Genomic DNA, 19206 nt, shown 5'->3' on the forward strand with positions numbered 1-19206 from the left:
CATTTTATGTCAACTTCTAGCTCCATCCATGAACTTCTCAGGGTAATAGAACTGACTAAATTTGGTCCAAACTGATGTCACTTGCGAATGGGTGAGACATTGGAAAGGGAGATCTGAGGGGCAGATCCAAGGGGTGTTGCTCTACCTTTTGTGGGCAACTTTGGGAATGTCTCTCTTTTTCTGGCCCTAGCACAGTAAATAACCAAGAAGTAGGCCATTATGAAGACCAAAAGAAGCAGAGGAATATGTCACCTTGAGACAGACCTTTCTAGACTGACAGGTCAAGTAGTAGTGAAATAACCATGGGAACTCATCAGGCCAAACTCATCTTGTTCGTGGGTAGAATTAATTGGAATACAGTTAGGCAAAACCTTTGTCATTGATTGTGTTTCATCTGGGGACTTCTCTGTAATTCAGTACAAGAAAAGGGAGTATACCTGCCCTGAAAAGCTGCCAGGGCTTCTATCTATTTTCTTGGAGTAAAACCGCCGTTTGTTCCACTGCCTCCAGGGAGTCTGTGCTGTAATGCACACTACTGTGTGTCTACTGCCTACACATGGCCACCCCTTTAGATTTATTCATGAAGGTATGCACGTATGCAGTGTGTGATTTTTGAGCTGACAGAGGATGGCTGCACTAGACTGAACCAAACCTGTTCACGTGGTGTAAGCTCATGTCATCCATTCTTTGGATCAAAGGACTGATTGCAAAAGTGCATAATAATGAATTAATGGAGACCTAAGGGGACTTGGAAGCCATCTGCTTGACAGCAGAGGTCTGCTAGCCTGTTTTTCTAACAGTTTCCCTGTCAGACCTTATTATATGGTCATGTCTAAGTCTGAGGGATGACAAAGTGGATTAGCATGTCCAAGTTAGACAACGATGAAAACAAACATCTTTTATCAGCTAAGTATCCCCTTTTGGAGCCATTCCCATGCTGACGGCTGTAAGGGCCTTTCTGCTGGTTCTTCCTCCATCCAGTAATGGCATCCCAGAGCTGAGAAAGTTACTTGCCAGTTTGAGCTCTTATGCTGAGATTGTCATCTCTCCTGGGCTGCTTCTCACCACCTTGCAGCTCACAAGCTATACAGCTGGAGATAAGCAGCTCAAAGTGTTTTAGGGCTCCTTTGTTACCAAACAGGAAGACAGAAATAATTTGTAATGCACCACATTGCATTAACCAGCAAAGGTTGTAAAGGCTATTGGAGTCAGAGGGAAGGTGCTTTATAGGCTTGAAATACTATTGGGATGATCTTGAGTTCCCTGCTAAGTGCCTATTGCATCCATGCTCCCTCTGAAGTCAATAGGAGCTGACCTGTTATACTATAAGATTTTTCTTATATTTGTCTCAGAATAACCTTAAATACATATATATATATATTATATCCATGCACAGAGTGTTGATTTTGACATACGAATACTTAGTCTTGGTAAACAGGCAGCACTGCGGATTTACAACAGGATCTGAACTACACTGCTGTATGTGCCGGTGGTACCTCCCAGACCTGCTGGTTTTACAGAAAACCTTTTACAAAGAAAAGGATACGTGGGGTGAAACCTTGCAAGCCACCACAGAGGCAGCCAGGTTTAATTAGGAGAGTATTGAGGGGTATTGGAAACTGCATATTCGCTATTAATATGGAGGGATTCCCACCTCATGCAGTTGTGCAGGCCTGCCTGGCCACCCTGGCCTGTTTTGCCATGACCTTATCTCCATGCTGAACATATCTTTTCTTCTCACCTTTGTGGGGCTTTGAGGGGATGTTGTAACACATAGAGGTCTTTCTAGCCATTGCCCCTTTCACATTGCTGCCTGCAATGTTGTCAGTGCTCAGCAGCCTCTTCTGCTGGCCAGTACTGTCATGTTCTTTTGGTCTTTTGTGTTTGTAAGTGCTTTTCAGCTGGGACTACCATTTCCTCTGCTCAGACAGTTAAGACCATGTTTGAGCACCCCTAATAGGTGTGTGTCAGTAGAAAGTGTAACCATGCAAGCATTCATGCGAGTCCCTGCAAAATACAGCTTGGAAGTTCGTGCTTGGTCTGTAGTGTCTTGGCAGGCAAAGTGAGTGGTGGCACACCTGACAAGGAGCGCTTTGCCCTCAGTGAGACATGGCCTTTCCTAGCCCAGCCTTGCTTTGCCAACCAGTCTGCCCCAGGATTTATAGTTAAGGCGTTGCAAACAGAGAGCCAGGATCCTTGTCCTGACCCCTCTGTGCAGCTGGTGTTTTTGAAGTGATCCAGACCTAAACAAGGAAGCCCCATGCTGCCAGAGAGCATGCTTTCCCAAAGAATTGTATCAACGGGACCAAGAAATGGCAGAGTGAGCGAGGGAAAGGACAGCACGACCTAGATCTGCTGATAGTTCATAAAACAGATGCTTTCCCGCTCCAGGCTGGTGTATCACCTAGATGAGTTGTGTTGGAGCTTGAATTAGTTCATTGCAATCAGCATCTGTTAATAAACACAATGGTAAATGCAGGCGAAGACCCCAAACTGACTACAGAGTCCAAAGGTGAGCCACCAGTCAAGAAGACAAGGTTGTGTAAAGCAAGATTGACTGTCAGTTGAGTTGATGTCTCTGTTTGCTGGCCATTCCCTGCTGATAACTCGACTGATTCAGCTCATTTGCAACCACCTACATCTGCACTAACACCAGGGACATGCTCTCCATTCTCCACAAAGTGGCTCAAGCAGATGAGGTTTCAAACCTTGCCCTGAGTAATTCGGTGTAGGTCAGTGAAAGGCCAGCACCCGCAGGTCTATGAATAGAGAGTGCAAGCACGAGGTCTCAAACACTTTTGCATTTGTTAATGTGATCTCTCCACCAACCATCGCCAAGTCTTGTGTTTCTGCTGCGACCTGAAGTCTATTTGCAGGTATGTGAGGTATGACACAAGTAATTTGCTGCAGGCTGCCCCGTCCGATTCCGATTCCCAGTCCTGTATATGTGATGCCAGCATATCCCTGTGTGCTGGCAGCCGCGGGGATGGAAACGCCGTGTTTATTAAAAAGCTGAATTTGACTCTTGAGTCAAGGACTCACACCATCCCCCACCACTGGCACAGATATGCTGATACCATGCTGTGAAGAGAAAATCATCCAGGAGAAGTCAGTCACTTGGTGTGATAGTGCTTTTTTGGTACGGCTACCAATAGTGCCTCAGCTTGGATCAAACATCACAGAAGATGCATTCCCACACACTTGATCCATCAGACTTGTTCCAGCGCTGACAATAATAGGATTTTTTCAAGACAGAACTGACATTATAAATTAATTGTTGGTTAACTTGCTGCTTTCTGAACATCGATCCTATAGCTACATCCTTAAGCAGCTGTGTCCAAACATAAGCTAAACAGGAGTAAAATTATGACCCAATTTGGATGCAGAGTCAGACTTTCAATCCTGTCAAGAGTTTGAGCATTACTCATGAAAAAATAGCTTGTCTGCTTGAGTGAGTTTATGTGGGCTGTTCATCAGCACCGTAGGCAGAAGCATAAGCACTTGTGTTTGCAGTGGCCAGGAACTGTGGAGCAGCTCTCCTTTCAGAGCTGTATAAACCCAGCTTACAGGGAACTTCTTGCTGAGCTCAGAGAGATGAGAATGGGCCTGAGCATTTGCCCCATTTTCCACAGGCGACGCTGGCTCAGCTTGGTCAGGTCCTCACTCTGAATCTACGGTGGGTGTGCGGACCTGCTCCAGTGAGACAAAAGATGCCTAGACAACATGGCTCTCTAAAGGCACTGTGAATTTTGGCACATGTCAGTGGCTGCTCATACTTCTCAGCTGCTCAGTCCTCCATTCTGAACTTGCGGCGGTTTATAGGTCAAGGTTTTCTTTTGGACACATACAGAAGTGTGTGACATGCAGCAAGGAAATAGTGCAGGAGATAAAATTGAGGAAGAACCACAAGAAAGAAGTGTTGAGGCAGCAGAGCAAGGCTGAAAGACCAGCATGTAAGTCCTTTTAGGAGAAGGGAGTGCATTCCTTCCTTCTCTTTCTAGTTGAACTCTCCTGGGGGAGGTGAAAGAGGATGCCCAGCAGCCTTTTCTCAGGTTTGCTCTCAACACAGAGGCTTAACATCCTCTCTCCATCGACTTCTTCAGGGCTTGGTTTGCTTTGAGTGAGCAGAAGTGGAAGTTGATTTCTTCAGCCCCATTCAGAGGCTGGTAGAAACCCAGGGTTCCGGAACTGCTCTTGGAAAAGCTTCTGGGCAGAAAATTAAAGAAACTGGGTAAAAAGTGAAGGAATGTCCCTCACAGGGGGAGTAAGTGCAAAAAAGAGGGAGTATGAATAGCAAAGCAGAATGATGAGAACAGGTTAAGAGCCCATGACGTGAAGCTGAGCAGGGCTATAACACAATGCTAGGGCCAGCTTTTATTATTTAAGCTTAAACAGTTTGCCTTTCTTTCCAATGGAGAGCAAAAATAAATTTTTTCTCATTGTTGTGAGAAGTTACAAATGGGAGGTTAAGAAAAAAAGAGTATCAAACGTGATCTCGAGGAATAAAAAATATTTTTTTAAGTCATTTTTTGTGAGCAAGACAGAACAACCTTTATTCTGTCCAGGGATTTGGTTAGATAAATGCTTTTCTCCAGCTGAAAAAAAATAACTTATACAGCAAAATCTGTCAGCAAGCCACTGAGCAGCCTTAATGAAACATGAGATATTCAGATGTACTTTTGTTTTGCGTATTAAAAGTCTGCTTTTGATATAAATAACCCCTTTCTCTCATCTCTACCTGCATGTTTTTATGCACACCCACACACAGATATATACATGAATATAGATCTATTTATTCCTAAAATTTAAAACTGTTTTTAAAACACATGATAAGTAAGTACTCTTTCATGGGCTCATAGCAATGGCTGGAAAAGCAGGTCTGCCCCCACTAGCATGGCTGTGAACATCAAAATGTATAATGTCCCTGGGGCTGGGGCTGTTGCATAGTCCCACTACATAGGTACCTTAGTCCACCTGGGACCAACTGGTCTGGGCTAATTTTGGCAGAGGGTGAGCTGCCTTTGTACTTTGGGGGTGGACTGGTCTAACCCTGAAAGCCAGCCTGTTTGCAGGGAATGGTGCTGGCGGGGAAAAGGGCTCGTGAGAGCCTGGTGCTGGTATTAGCAATGGGAAATGTGTCTCCTGGGCTGTGGGAGCAATTGTGCAGGAAAACAGAAAAGTTTCAGATGCGACCTTGTTACCTTCTAGTTTGTCATCTTCATTGCTTTTGTTTTGTTTTGTTTTGTTAATTACATTTTAGAGATGCAATGCCATGCTAGGGACCTGGGACAAACTGGGTTATGAGCAGAGCCTGTACGCGTCCCCGGGGACAGCCAGAGACTTACTTATCTCTTGTAAATGGTCACAGAGTTTTCTTTTCCTGCAGAGCTGGATGTATTTAGCTGAGCAACTTCTCTTGCTGTTTTGTGCATCTTCGTACTTGATCTCTCAGATGGCAAGCAAGGGATGAGTAGTTCTTGGATCTACTCCTCTCCAAGCTACCCTACCCAAGTCATGGTTCCTTGGGAGCTGAGAAGTGGGAGAATAATATTCCTACTACAAGGGTACGTGCCCAGAGCACCAGCCCTTTAATTATGGAAGGAACTGGAGCCAGCTTCCTCCTGCCTTTACAGATAAGTGGTTTCACTGAGCTTGTAGGAGATTACAGCAAGAAAAATTTGGCACCTGGCTCCCTTGGCATGAAGGGGCTTTTTTGCCCACGCAGACTCCTGCCATGGAAATTTGTATTCAAGGATCCACCCAAGGGGATCCAGTTGCCATGTCAGCAGATTAGTGCCTACAAAAGAGCAGCAAATACTGGGCAGGAATTTAGCATCCCGTCTCCCATGCCTGTGAGCTGAATCCTAAAGACGTTTACTTGTCCTCTTCATCCCACGTGGGGAAAGTCGGCCTGAGCCCACCCCCCTGCAGGTCCTGTGGCTTTCAGAGCTGGGAAGGCAGCAAGCAAGCCTTCCCCAGAGCCGGGTGCCGCTGCAGGCTGTTCCACTGAAGAACAAGCCAGCTGTGTGTGTGAGGGAGCGATACCTGTGCCGTGACAAATTGCAGAAACCATACGAAATTCATTGCGCTCTATAGCACTGGCTTGGCAGCCTCAGAATAGCTTTCACTGTCTGGTAATTAGGCAAAACACGACCTTGTTTTCCTCCGTTGCAGTCTTGTAGTGGCTGGTGCAGTCTAAGCGAGGGGATGCTGCCCCATGCAGGGAGCTCTCGCGCCCAAATGGTTTCATATCCAGAGGGCTGAATTCAGCTGAGGAGAAATCAGATCTGTAAAAAGCGTTCAAGTTCCAGTGGATACCGTGAATTGTTGTGCTTGTGGTTCTTGTGCAGAATTTGTCTTCAGAGGCTTTGGGAGAAGAAATCCCAATACCAGAAACTTAGGTGGAGGCTTTGGAAATTGTCTCAGTGTTGGCCTAATGCTGCTAATTGCAGAGAACGCTAAAACTAATACAGACTTCAAGGGGAGCTGCTACCCCAAGGGTAAATCTTGAAGATAACTAGGGTGCTTGCTCCAGATCTGTTTACATGGAGGAAAGACTTCATAGCTGTGTATTTACCGTGACTGCGCAGGAGGGAGAGTGACATCTGAAGAAACATATGCAGACTTTCTTCTCCAAAGATAAAATTGGATGAAGACAAAAATGACCTAAATAAATATTGGAAGATCATAGGAAACTATTCCTTGGAGGCGGAGAGGAGGAATATATACATGTAGATAAGGGTTGCTTGCAAAAGTTGAGTGTTGTTCTTTGGGGAATTTCAGTGCATCAAAGGAGCCTGGTATCAGTCCTGGAATAACATCAGAAGAAATGTTTTCTGAAGAAAAGAAGTAAGGGGGTGAAAGACATTTATTTGGGAGGAAAAGGTATAATGGACTCTCCAGTGTTATATTAGGAGGTGTTTTCTGGCTTTTCCATATTTTGCTCACCAAGCTCAAATAAAGTAGAGTTTCTTTCTGTTGGGTGTGGGAGAAGTGGCTCAGCAGCCTTCATGGCAGGGGCAGAAAATCTGAAAAAATGTATCGAGTCTGTATGGCCTCAATTTTCTATCTCAAGCATAGGCTGAGGTAACTACGCTTGTGTCTGCTCTACCCTTGTATGATAATGGTCTGCTGCCATCAGCCCACTGTGCTGGTTCTGCGGCGTGCTGATGGACCCCTGTGCACAAAAAAAAACAAAAAAAAGGGGGGGGGGGGGGAATGAGGCTATGGACAGGGCTCCTCCAGGCCAGCACAGCCTGTTGATGCCCTGAGAAGAGGTCCCCAATGTGGCTGCAGCAGACACAGGACCTGGCTGTCTGCCAGGTGCTGGTCATGGGAATGCTGGAAAGCACTGCACGCCCAGGGTGTTCACCCTGTGGTCGGCCTGTGTGCGCCCTGGGCCCTGCAAGGAGCAGGGGGTGACAGGAATGGTCCTAGACCTGAGGGATAATTTAAGGAGGAGAAAGCCATTGAAGCAAATAAGTGATGGAATTCAGGAATACTTAAAGAGGGTGTACCTCACAGAGGGCTGATCTCAGAGAGAGATTGAAAAAGATATTGTGACAGAATTTAGAGTTTATTGCAAAAAAGGAAGAAAAGTCTGTGCAGGGCAGAATTTGCTTGCTCCTCCTCATCTCCGATTTTTAGACCAGGCTGCAGGTAAGCCAGATGGCAAGAGGGAAAGTGCAACAAGCCATCAGTGACCAGGTGGAAGTTGGTGTCCTGCCGGCAGCACAAGTGCAGCAGGAGGAGGATGACTTCCTGAGTAAGCTGCTGGTACTCATGAGCAAGTCCCCATGTAAAAACACTAAGAATTAAATAAAGCTTCCAGACGACACTGGGTTAAATGTATCATCTTCAGAGACATCCATGTGTTTTATATATCAATGAACTTACACTGCGAGCTACAAAAAGTGAATTAGCTTTTAAAAATAGACTGTGTGTCTGCACGCAGCTCTTCCACTTCGAGCCTTCGGTTTGGCTCAGCCAGGATGCTGGCAACATGGCAGGCGTGTGCGAGGGCCTGGAGGAAGTGCTGGGCTGTATTTTTAGCTTCAGGTTTCTCTGGTTCTCGTGCCCGAGCCTGATGGCACTGCACCATTTGTATATGTCGGGTGAGTCACTGCGCTGTCTGGTATGAATTGTGCTGCCATGGGCCTGGAGGTTGGCTTCGAAATAATGGAGGCAGCAAGCAAATTCTGCCCCACGTGGTATTTTCCTTCTTCATGGCAAAAAAAAAAAAAAAAAACAACAAAAAAAACCTAAAATGTGTCTCCATACTGATATGCTCTGATATCTCTGATATGCTCTGATATCCTGTTATTCCTCTGATATTCTGTTGAGAAGGACCACGTTGAACCCCAGAAGCATGCTGGTGTTTCAGATGTCACTTCTCTGCTTTTCCTCTCTCAGCTTCACTTGCTGCAGGAGCCTTGCAGGGTGTGCATCTTCCTCAATACCTCTCACAGCAAAGTCTTTGAAGGGCTTTGCATGAAAGATGTGGAAAGAAATAGGAGATTTAGATCCTTTTTGCAACCTGAAATCCTAGCCAAGTGTGCTGCCATGCTTTGTATTTCAGGGCTGCACTAGGTTAACAAGGTCACAAAACGGCTCTTCACACTGAAGAAAACACAGGAAAATTCTGTTGTTGTAGTTAGTATCTGAGAAGAAATTGCCACACCAAAGGCAAAAGTGCCTTTAATGCTGCCGTGGCTGGGTCTGCTTAAAAGGAAAACGGGTAATTTTGCTATCTAAAGAGATTCTCGGCGATACCCTCGAAAAAAGCCTTCCCTACAGAAGTACGTTTGCCAAACTCCAGCTGCAGGGGCTGGTTCCCCAGGCCAAGGCACAGAGGCAAAGGAGGGTGGACATGGGGTAGCCAGTGGGCATTCCATGGCCCCAACAAAGCCACGGGTGGTAGAGCTGGGCTGGGGTTCACCACGTCTGCTGGCCATTAACAGGCAGCTGTACGTCAGCTGTGGCAGCCGTAAGAGCTCTGCCCTCTCCTCCACAAGGTCCACGCAAGGTGCTCATGCCACAAGAGAGAATTTGAGTCTGTGATGGGAAGTTTAAGGATTGCAAAGCCCAGCACTAGGAAATCCCAGAACTGAGGCCGTGTGCATATCCTAAGTTTGATTTTCTTGTGGATAAGTGTTAAAACAGTCTTTTTTTATAGGTTTCAATACTATTTCTTTCCACCTGGTGAATGGAGAGTCACTCAATCATCCTTCTTATCCTTCCCATCGGTGTGTCACCTTATGGATTATCCATCAAACAGTGTCGGGACGCAGCAGCACTGAATACAGAACTCTTGCCTTTGGGGTGTTTCACCAGAATATCAAAACAATGCACAAGCATTAGTGAGCTGCAAGCATTGTAATCCTATATAATTAGCTGAGGAAATTAGACAGGGGTGATACTGCTCCCTTTTGCAGCTAGAGATCTGAGGAACAGAGATTAAGGCTGTAAGTGTCTATTAATTTCCAGCGTTCAGTTTCAGATAATGAGAGCTTAACTTTTTAATTTAATTTAATTTAATTTAATTTAATTGCTCATGCCTAGCAATTAAACTGTACCTCACTTGTTCAACCTGCCATGGAAGCAATAGCTAAGCTGAAACTCTCTGTACCTTGAAGTAATCCTCATTTTAGGGAGCTGAACCAAGATGCAGGGGAATTATTCGTGGCTCATATGCGCTCCCACCGCTTTGGGATGTAATGTGGTTCTTCTCCTGAAGACTCCAGCGTCATTAAGGCCACTTTGAAATAAGTGCAGCACACTGGTAAAGCCCTCTGTTATTATCTTTTCATCTCCGAGACAAACCGTGTGCATTAAGCGATGTAAAGTTAGCGACAGGTCATGGTCTCCTGCCTGGGCTTGGCACTCACTGTGTGTGGGCAGGGGCGCTGGGCTCCGGCAGAGCGTTGCCTCTCTCAGCACCCAACCTGGCATAAACATCTGTTTTTTCATAGGGTTGTTGTTCTGTCAGTATATTCAAATCTTGATGGCTTCTCAAGACCTTTCCAGCTCTGCTGGTTTTGTATTGGATTGTCTGTACCTGGCTCAGATGGTGGCTGCTCTGGGGTCTGCATGCAGTTTTGCTCAGGTCTGTTATTGCTTCTACACCGAAAAATCCCCCATGCACCCCAAATCACCCTATAGTGTCACAGTGAGATAAATGCCGCTTGCTTTCCCCTTTCCTTCCATAAGACCTTCCCAGCACTGATGGAGGGGAGGCAGAAGGTAAAGCCCAGTTTTGCCGCAGGTGTGTGTTGCAGCGAGCTGATCCAAATGAATGGTAGCTTCAGACATCTCCCATTGGATTCAACTTCTGAGCCTTGGCTTCATCTCTGCTGCCAACGTGTAGAACTCTGATATACATCTCCACATATATATGTAAACCCCGTTCTTTAATACCTCCTACAGCAGCAAGATGCTTCTCTTTTCCCAGCGTCTCCAGATGGTGCTGAAATCTTCAGATCTTTAGGGGTTTATTTGTTTGTTTATTTTTAGGTAACTTCTAAAGGCTCTCATCAGGATGCCTCAGTCTTTCCATTTACCAAAAGTCTTGATTTTAGTTCAGTTTTTATCCTCACTGACGGCTTCCTTCCCAGACAGGTCTACGATGAACTGTCATGTTTTATTATGCGCGTTGGTGCCAACGTTCATTTTCTAATTCTCTGTTGTTCTCCAAAATTTGCAATTTTGCCTTCTTTTTCTTCCTGTGTTGTGATCTTAGTTATTTGCTTACCTACACGCAGGATCCAGCCCCGGTCTCCATGTGGGTTTTCAGCAGCATGCCTTTTCAGCAGCATGAGCAGGGCTTAGCCCGACGCACTGTCCCCGCTGCTGCAGGCACCTTGAGGCTTGGCTATTGAAAAACAAAAGAAGAGTGTTTATTTGTTTGTTTGTTTGTTTTTGTTCAAAGTATAACCCCAAATTGCTGAGTCTCATTTGAGGTCTCTAGAACTAAGTGGATCCCACCTCTGCACTCGGGATGGGTTTTGGGATGGGGGAATGGATTTCAATCCCAGGCCCAATCCCAGCTGCCCTGCAGCTTCTCCAAGTGCAGCTGAGATAAAGACTCTTCCTCGTTGCTTTCCTCAAAACTTCCTTTTGGATCAGCTACCTTTCAGGTTTGCAGTGAACCTTCCTTTTTCTTGTTGAAGTAAGAAAAGTAAGTAATGCTTCTTAGTTGTTAAAAAGAGACAAGAAATCACAACCCCTCATCCTTTTGATTCTTTTTTTTTTTTGTTACATTCCCTTTATTTTTTTGCATGCCCCATAAAAGCTTTTGCCATACTTTAGTTACATCACCTCCTTTGGGATATAGCTGTAATAATATACAACAATAAATACCTTTGTGGCATGTCATCCCCCAAATTTTCTTTAAGGTTGCCTCTGCAGAAGCAGTCTGATAACCAGTTCTTCCTGTTAGCAAAGCACTAGCCTCATTTGCTCTTGCATAATTTTCAATTTGTGAGCTGACCTTCAGATTATACTGCTCCTGTTTTAATTTTAATTTTATTGTTATTGATGCTGCTAACTGGCGGAGAAGCTAGCCACCTACAAGCAATAAGCTGGTTTTTGCTTGCCGCTTTCAATGCTGGTGGTTAACAGTCCAAACTACCGCACCATGCTGACAAGACTGGTGTGGTGGTTTTACTCGGATGGGTGGCTGAGCTCCACCACAACCACTCTCTCACTCCCCCCCTCCTCAAAGGGAAAGGGGGAGAAAAATGCGATGCAAAGGGCTCAAAGGTTGAGATAAGGATGGGGAGATCACTCAACAATTATCATGACGGGCAAAACAGACTCAGAGCAGGGAGATAGTAAGATTTATTGCCTATTACTAACAAGCTAGAGAAGCGAGAAACAAAGGAAAGAAACCAAAAACGCCTTCCCCCCCATCCACCCTCTTCCACCTCCTCTCCCTGAGTGGCACAGGGCAATGGGGGAATGGGGGTTATGGTCAGTCAATAGCACTTTGTCTCTGCCGCCTCTTCTCGGTCACTCTCGTCCCCTGTGCTGTGGGGTCCCTCCCACGGGATGCCATCCTTGTCGAACTGATCTGGCATAGGCTTCCCACAGGCAGCAGCTCTTCAAGAACTGCTCCAGATATGGGTCCGTACCCCGGGGCCCATCCGTCAGGAGCAAACTGCTCCAACCTGGGTCCCCCATGGGCAGCAGCTCCTGCCAGGTCACCTGCTCCTGCGTGGGCTCCTCTCCACAGGCTGCAGCTCCGGCCTGGGGCCTGCTCTGGCGGGGACCCTCCACAGGTCGCAGCCTCCATCAGTGCAGGTCCACCTGCTCCACTGTGGTACGCCATGGGCTGCAGGGGGACAGCCTGCTTCACCATGGTCCTCACCACAGGCCACAGGGGGATCTTCTGCTCCGGTGCCTGGAGCACCTCTCCCCCTCCTTCTTCACTGACCTTGGCACCTGCAAGGCTGTTTCTCACTCCTCTCACTTTTTTTTTTTTTTTTTTCCCCTTTCTTAAATGTGCTCTCACAGAGGCGCAAACAACATCGCTTATTGGCTCGGCTCTGGTCAGCAGCGGGGCCCTTACCTAACATGGGGCAGCTTCTAGATTCTTCTCACAGAAGCCACCTCTGTGGCCCCCTGCTACCAAAACCTTGCCATGTAAACCCACTACAATTGGAAGTGCGGCTTTCTCAGCAATCCAAAATATTATGGTTACTGAAGTGCTCTGGGTTGCCAACAATCCATCTGTGCTGCTGCAGAAATAACCCTGGATATCCAACTATTTTGTTATGTTTAGCGAAAAAGGGCATTTTACCTGCAGCGCTGTGCCACAGAGATATTGTGAAGCCTGGGCAGATCCTGGTAAGGAAGGAGGTGCTGGCACCAGGTGAGCATCTGTCCCTCCAGGAGGTCTCCAGAAATGAAAGCCAGTGCTTGGGTGCTCGGGCTGTGCTGATCCAAGCTGTGCTCATCTGTGCAGTGGCACAGGTCACCCAGAGAGGCTCTGCCATCCCCAGCCTTGGGGGTTTTCAGTACCCAACTGGCTCAAGCCCTGAGCAGCTTGGTCTAACCCCAGAGCTGAGCTGCTTTGAGCAGGAGGGTGGACAGGATCACAGAATCACAGAATTGTAGGGGTTGGAAGGGACCTCAAGAGATCATTGGGTCCAACTCCCCTGCCAAAGCAGGCTCCTTAGAGCAGGCTGCCCGGGTAGGCATCCAGACAGGCCTTGAATATCTCCAGAGAAGGAGACTCCACAACCTCCCTGGGCAGCCTGTTCCAGTGCTCCGTCACCCTCACCGTGAAGAAGTTCTTTCGCGTGTTGGTGCAGAACTTCCTGTGATCCATTTTGTGGCCATTGCCCCTTGTCATATCCCCACAAACCACTGAAAAGAGGTTGGCCAAATCCCTCTGTCTCCCACACCTCAGGTATTTATAAACATTGATAAGATCCCCTCTCAGTCTTCTCTTCTCCAGGCTGAACGGACCCAGGTCTCTCAGCCTTTCCTCATAGGGAAGATGCTCCAGGCCCCGTATCATCTTTGTGGCCCTCCGCTGGCCTCTTTCCAGGAGATCCCTGTCTTTCTTGTACTGGGGAGCCCAGAACTGCACACAGTACTCCAGGTGACGCCTGACCAGGGCAGAGTAGAGGGGGAGGATCGCCTCCCTTGACCTGCTGGCCACGCTCCTTTTAATGCACGCCAGGATCCCATTGGCCCTCTTGGCCACCAGGGTACACTGCTGGCTCATGCTCAACCTGTCGTCCACCAGGACCCCCAGGTCCTTCTCCACAGAGCTCCTCTCCAGCAGGTCGCACCCCAGCCTGTACTGATATGTGCGGTTGTTCCTTCCCACGTGCAGGACTCTACACTTGATCTTGTTAAACCTCATTTGGTTTCTTCCTGCCCAGCTCTCCAGCCTGTCCAGGTCTCGCTGAATGGCAGCACAGACTTCTGGTGTGTCAGCCACTCCTCCCAGCTTCGTGTCATCGGCATACTTGCTGAGGGCAGACACTATTCCCTCATCAAGGTCGTTGATGAAGATGTTGAACAGGACTGGACCCAGCACCGACCCCTGGGGAACACCGCTTGTCACAGGTCTCCAGCCGGACTCTGCGCCGCCAGTCACCACCCTCTGAGCTTGGCCAGTCAGCCAGTTCTCAACCCACCTTACTGCCCACTCCTCTATCCCACACTTTCTCAGCTTTGCTAGCAGGATGTCGTGGGAGACAGTGTCAAAAGCCTTGCTAAAGTCAAGGTAGATGACATCCACTGCTCTCCCCCCATCTATCCAGCTGGTGATGCCATCATAGAAGGCAACGAGGTTGGTCGAGCACAACTTCCCCTTGGTGAATCCATGCTGACTACTCCTCATAACCTTCTTCTCTTCACGTTGCTTGGAGATGGCATCCAGAACAAGCTGTTCCAACACCTTTCCAGGGACAGAGGTGAGACTGACTGGCCTGTAGTTTCCCGGATCCTCTTTCTTGCCCTTCTTGAAGACTGGAGTGACAGTGGCTATCCTCCAGTCTTCAGGCACCTCTCCTGTTCTCCAGGACCTTGCAGAGATGATAGAGAGCGGTTTGGCGATCACCTCTCCCAACTCCCTTAGCACACATGGATGCATCCCGTCAGGGCCCATGGATTTGTGTGCATTGATCCCACTCAGACACTCCCGAAGGACGGGGACTTCCTGAGGTCTCCTCCAGCCTTGATGGCTGTATTGTGCTACAGATCTACTGCTTTGCCGATCTGACAGGTCAGGGAGATAATTTAATGCCCCCACATTGAAAGGATTCAGAGAAAGTTTGATTTTTACTGCTCGTGATCACTGGGATGGCTCCTGCAAAAGAGCTGCAGGCTTCCCCAAAGCCTCTGGCACTTCTTTCCTGTGCAGGCTGCAGTCCTGGCTCTCCTTAGTGCTTTCTGTCTCACAACCGAGTCAAAAAATACCCAAGTTACTGAGGTTTTCCCCATTTTTTTTGTTGTTTAATGAGCACCTCTGGAGGACTGAATGGGTGGTGTAGAGGGAGAACGGCTGTGACTGAAGAGCACTCCATCCACTGCTCTGCTCTGCCTTTCTGATTGATTAGTTCTGTTCCAGGTCTTCTCCCCAGCCCTTTTCCCAGTGTGCCCAATTGTAACACCAGGATTTTTCTGTCTCCTCTCATACTCCTAAAACCCATGATTTCGTGGAACAGGAGAGAAGCCTTTCTTTGACACATGCCAACAAAATTCAGCTCCCTGAAGGCAGCAAGAGAAGCGTGATTCCCCCCTGTGCCTTCACTGTGCAATGCAAACACTTCTTCCCTCTGGGTTCTTCCTTCTAACAATCCACCAGAGCAACATTATTTAAGCAAATAAATGTTTAAAAGGCCAGTCCCTGCAGACTGACAGCAAAGATGAGAGAAAAGCTAGGCTAATTATTATTTTCCTTCCCTTACACAGGCCTCTCTGTGAGGCCCTAGCAATTAAAGATGATGCTGGGGAACAAGCTAGATGGGAATTACTTTGACAGGGGGAAATTACCACCCAGAGGTTTTGGGGGGGTTTGTGCTGCTGTGTAAATTCCCTTTGCTCAGTGTAAGCTCTTTTAACCAAATACATTGCTTTGACAACACGTTTTAACAGCTGGTTTTAAAAAACAACAACAAAAAAAATTCTAAAATGTTCGCAGCCAGCTCTGATTCTAGCCTGTGTTTCTCCCAGTGGTCTTGCAATGCAGACACCCTCCTGAGCCTCTTCCCTAGCAAGCTCCCCTCACCAGGCCCATACAGACCAACCGAGATGCGGGAGCCAAGAGGAGAAACCTCTTGCCTGCTCATTCATGTACGCCAGCCATTTCCCTTCCTGTGAAAACAAACTCGTAATCCCAACATAACACCCACACTGTGTGAAATGGTGTGCATGCAGGAGCTGTTTTCTCTGGCCTCTGCCACCGTGACAAAGGTCTGTGTGTGTGTAATCCTCCAGGCACCTTCTCCTTCTCCAGCAGCAGCAGGGGCCAGCTGAATGTTGGCTGACGCGACGCCCTCGCTGCAGCGTAATAACGTGCTTCAGGTGGGCTCCTTCCTGGGCTCCCATGCAAGGATGGGTCTGACTCACTGGACAGTAAATGTGTTGGAAGATGCCATGACCTGCAAGCGATTCGCAAGTTTGATTTTTTCCATCCGCAAGGGTCCTCACAGCAGCAGAAGTCCTGGTCAGATGAAATTTTAAGGGCTTGGTGGAGAAAATAATATAAGCATGGAACTTAGCACAGAATCAAATATTCCTGGTGGAGAAGAGTTCTATGTTTCCATGAGAACTGGTTCTGATCAGATGGGAAATAAGCCTTTGAGCACATTCAGCCTCCTGTCTAAGGACCCATTTTGCGCTCGCTGATCCCCATCGCAGCTCCTTCACACGTCTCTTCCAGGAGGGATCCACCAGCACCCAGCTTGGCTGATGGGACGTGGATGCCCAACAGTGCCTACAGCATCCCAGAGATAGGGCAGGTGTCTTGTTCAGTGGCATCGGTGCTGGTAACTACTGGGTTACATGTCGCTGCTCAAATAGTTTGCCTGAGAGCTCCTAGAAAATGCATTTCTCTTTTCATAGCCATGCTATTTGGTGGCATTTCGCTGAGTCTGGCTAACACATTCAGATCCTGGTTTCCATCAGCCTGTTGGTAAACCAAAATATACAGCATAGGTTTGTACCTGGACGTGCAATGCTGCCAGATGGACAGAGGTATTTTCTTCTGTCTCTCAGTGTCATGTTCTCCTCCTCACATGATACTCTCCCTCCTCTTTTGTATCTTTTGCTGCCTTGTCACTTAATTGGCATTGTCCTTGGGTTTAGTCTAAGACCATCAGTAAGAATGAACAATACCAGATCCAAGGTCAGCCCTTGGACAAATCCGTGAGTAACTTCCTTCTACCACGATACATGCGTGCAACTCATGATTTATTTCCTAAACAGTTTCTCTTCTAGCTTTCTATCTCAGCTCCAAACCCATTTAGCCAGTAATTATGATTGCTCTCTGTTTTGTAATTTTGCTTTAGCAATAGGCTAGTCAGAGTATCAGCTGAGCCCATCCCTTTTTAGGACACTGATGTTTATAACTAGTAGCAAGCTGGCTCTAAGGAAAATAAGCAACATGTTTTCAGTGCTGGAGTTCCTAATCTTTGATTTATTACTTTCTTTCTATTTTCAATTTTGTTGTTGTTTTGTTTTGTTTTTCAGTAAACTAAATTTTATTGGGAGAATGACCGCTTTTTCTTTTGCTCTGCTGTTTTTCTGCAAAATGTACCGTATTTCTAAGAACAGTGCGTTTCTATTCTCAGCCACTTATTTTATAAGGCAGTATATTATTTATGTTGCATTATAGTCTTTTACATTAAATATGATCTTTTGTGACAGGATTCAAGCTGGATTTTCCCTCCGGATATCTATTCAAAGCTTTCAAAAGACGCATGCACAAACCTAGAAGTGTTCCTATAGCTCTACACAGGAGGTGGGCAGCTGGGATTACTCTCTTGCTAGCATCAACTTGCTGTCACAACTGATAACACTTTATGTTGTGTCATTCTTGAGGATATTCACTTGTGGAGAGAAACTTTTAATCATGATGATCAATGCAGTGCTTACGTCCTGAAAATTTGGTCCTGACTCTCTCCACAACCAGAGAGAAGGACAGAAGTAGCTCATATTTGCTGGAAGGGGGAATGAGATGGGAAAGAGTGAGGACTGGGGCGGGTTTTGAGAAGCTCACCATGCTGACTGTTTACTTAGAGGATACTACAGTATCTAACACGCAAACAGAGGAGGCAAAGTGTGCTGGCTGGCTTAAAGACCCTTTCCTGGTGTTTTGCTGTAAAGCTTGGCAAAGCTGCCCTTGCTTCGCACCCTGCCTCCCTTGCTGAGGCACCAGAGTGGGAGGATCAGCTGCAGAGGATCCAGACAGTAGGGAGGGATCTGAACACCGCAGGGACTTGTTCTTGTATTGTCTAAGAGATAGAGGACTGGGCAAAAGTCAGTGTCCTGAACCCTGTACCATTCAACATAACTAAGTTGTGTAATGCAATTAATAACTAGGGAGGCTTAGCTGAGCCTCCAGAGAGTACCAAAATCATGTTCTCTTTCACTCCACTATGTAAAAGTCAGACGTGATAGAAAACCGCATCCACCAGCTGGCTGGTGGTACCACAAGAAGGTAATACCAGCCGGCATGGGGAGGGCTGGGGGGGGCACAGGCCACGAGCAGGTTGGGCACATGCTTCCTGTGCTGATGGGTAGCACAGGCAGATACCTCGGGAAGCATTTGGTTTCCACAATTTTCAATGCATCTGTCTGGGAATACAAAAATATTACAGGAATGCCTCTAAAGTCATAAGAATAACTGAAGTATTGTGGACTGCATAGCTCAGGGTGCAGAATTTCACCTTGCGAACAAGCGCTGCACTGGGGAAGGGACGCGAACCCATTCCCTGCCAAGGATGTGTGCTTACGGGGTGTTTTTGTTTCCTCCTTTTGTTTGCAGGAACCGAGCAGCAGCGCAGGGCCTTTTGCAGAGCACCCAGAAGAGGAGGGCTCCAGCTCAGTAGTCTGTAAGCGCCCTCTGGTGCAAATACAGCTGGCTGGCTTCAACCCACTCCACGCCACAGCTTCACCCAGCAGCTGGCCTGAAAGCCTCCAAACAGGGCGTCTGTTTGGGTGTTTCAGAGAGCAGATGGGCGTCACAGCCACCCTGGACCATGGAGGCAACACTCTGCAAGAGAGAGGGCCTCCTCTGCAGGCTGGACATCGGCATGCTGCTGGTGAGAGCTGGCTTCCAGTTGTGCTGAGGTTTTGGGGTTGGTCTGGTGGAATCGAGATGCCTGGTTGGTACCTGGATTAGGACAAGGAAGTGGCATAGATGGCTTTTTAGAAAAAGTGCGGGCACCCCAGCAGAAGACAGTGGAAGCAGGAAGGTTGGAAAGAAAGGGGAGTATCTGGATAGGGCAAACGTCATCAAAAGATAAATTTGAGGGTAACAAAGGGCAAAAGTGTTACTTATGAAACATGTGCCAGAAAAGGGAAAAAGCTGCAAAAAAAAGGCTCAGAAGAGCCACTCAGGTTTGGCAAAAAAAGCTTGGTGGCCAGACAAGAAATGTGGGGAGAAGCTGGTAGCTGGGTGTGGATGCAAAGGGTGATTAATGAGAGATAAAGCATCAGGGCTATAAATTATGTCAGTTAGGTGCA

At 47.3% G+C, this 19206-nt stretch overlaps 1 protein-coding gene across 4 annotated transcripts in view; it reads left to right on the forward strand.

The window, feature by feature from the left end:
- Positions 1-19206, forward strand: part of COLGALT2 (collagen beta(1-O)galactosyltransferase 2) — a 154614-nt gene that overhangs the window by 60496 nt on the left and 74912 nt on the right. For all 4 annotated transcript variants that reach the window (XM_083847106.1, XM_083847104.1, XM_083847103.1 and 1 more), the window contains one exon: positions 18506-18782. In XM_083847106.1, coding sequence (XP_083703232.1) covers positions 18695-18782 — 88 coding nt within the window. In that variant the 5' untranslated portion in view covers positions 18506-18694. The remainder of the gene's footprint in view (positions 1-18505; positions 18783-19206) is intronic.

Source organism: Anser anser, assembly GCF_964211835.1.
Source record: "Anser anser genome assembly, chromosome: 8".
NCBI lineage: Eukaryota > Metazoa > Chordata > Aves > Anseriformes > Anatidae > Anser > Anser anser.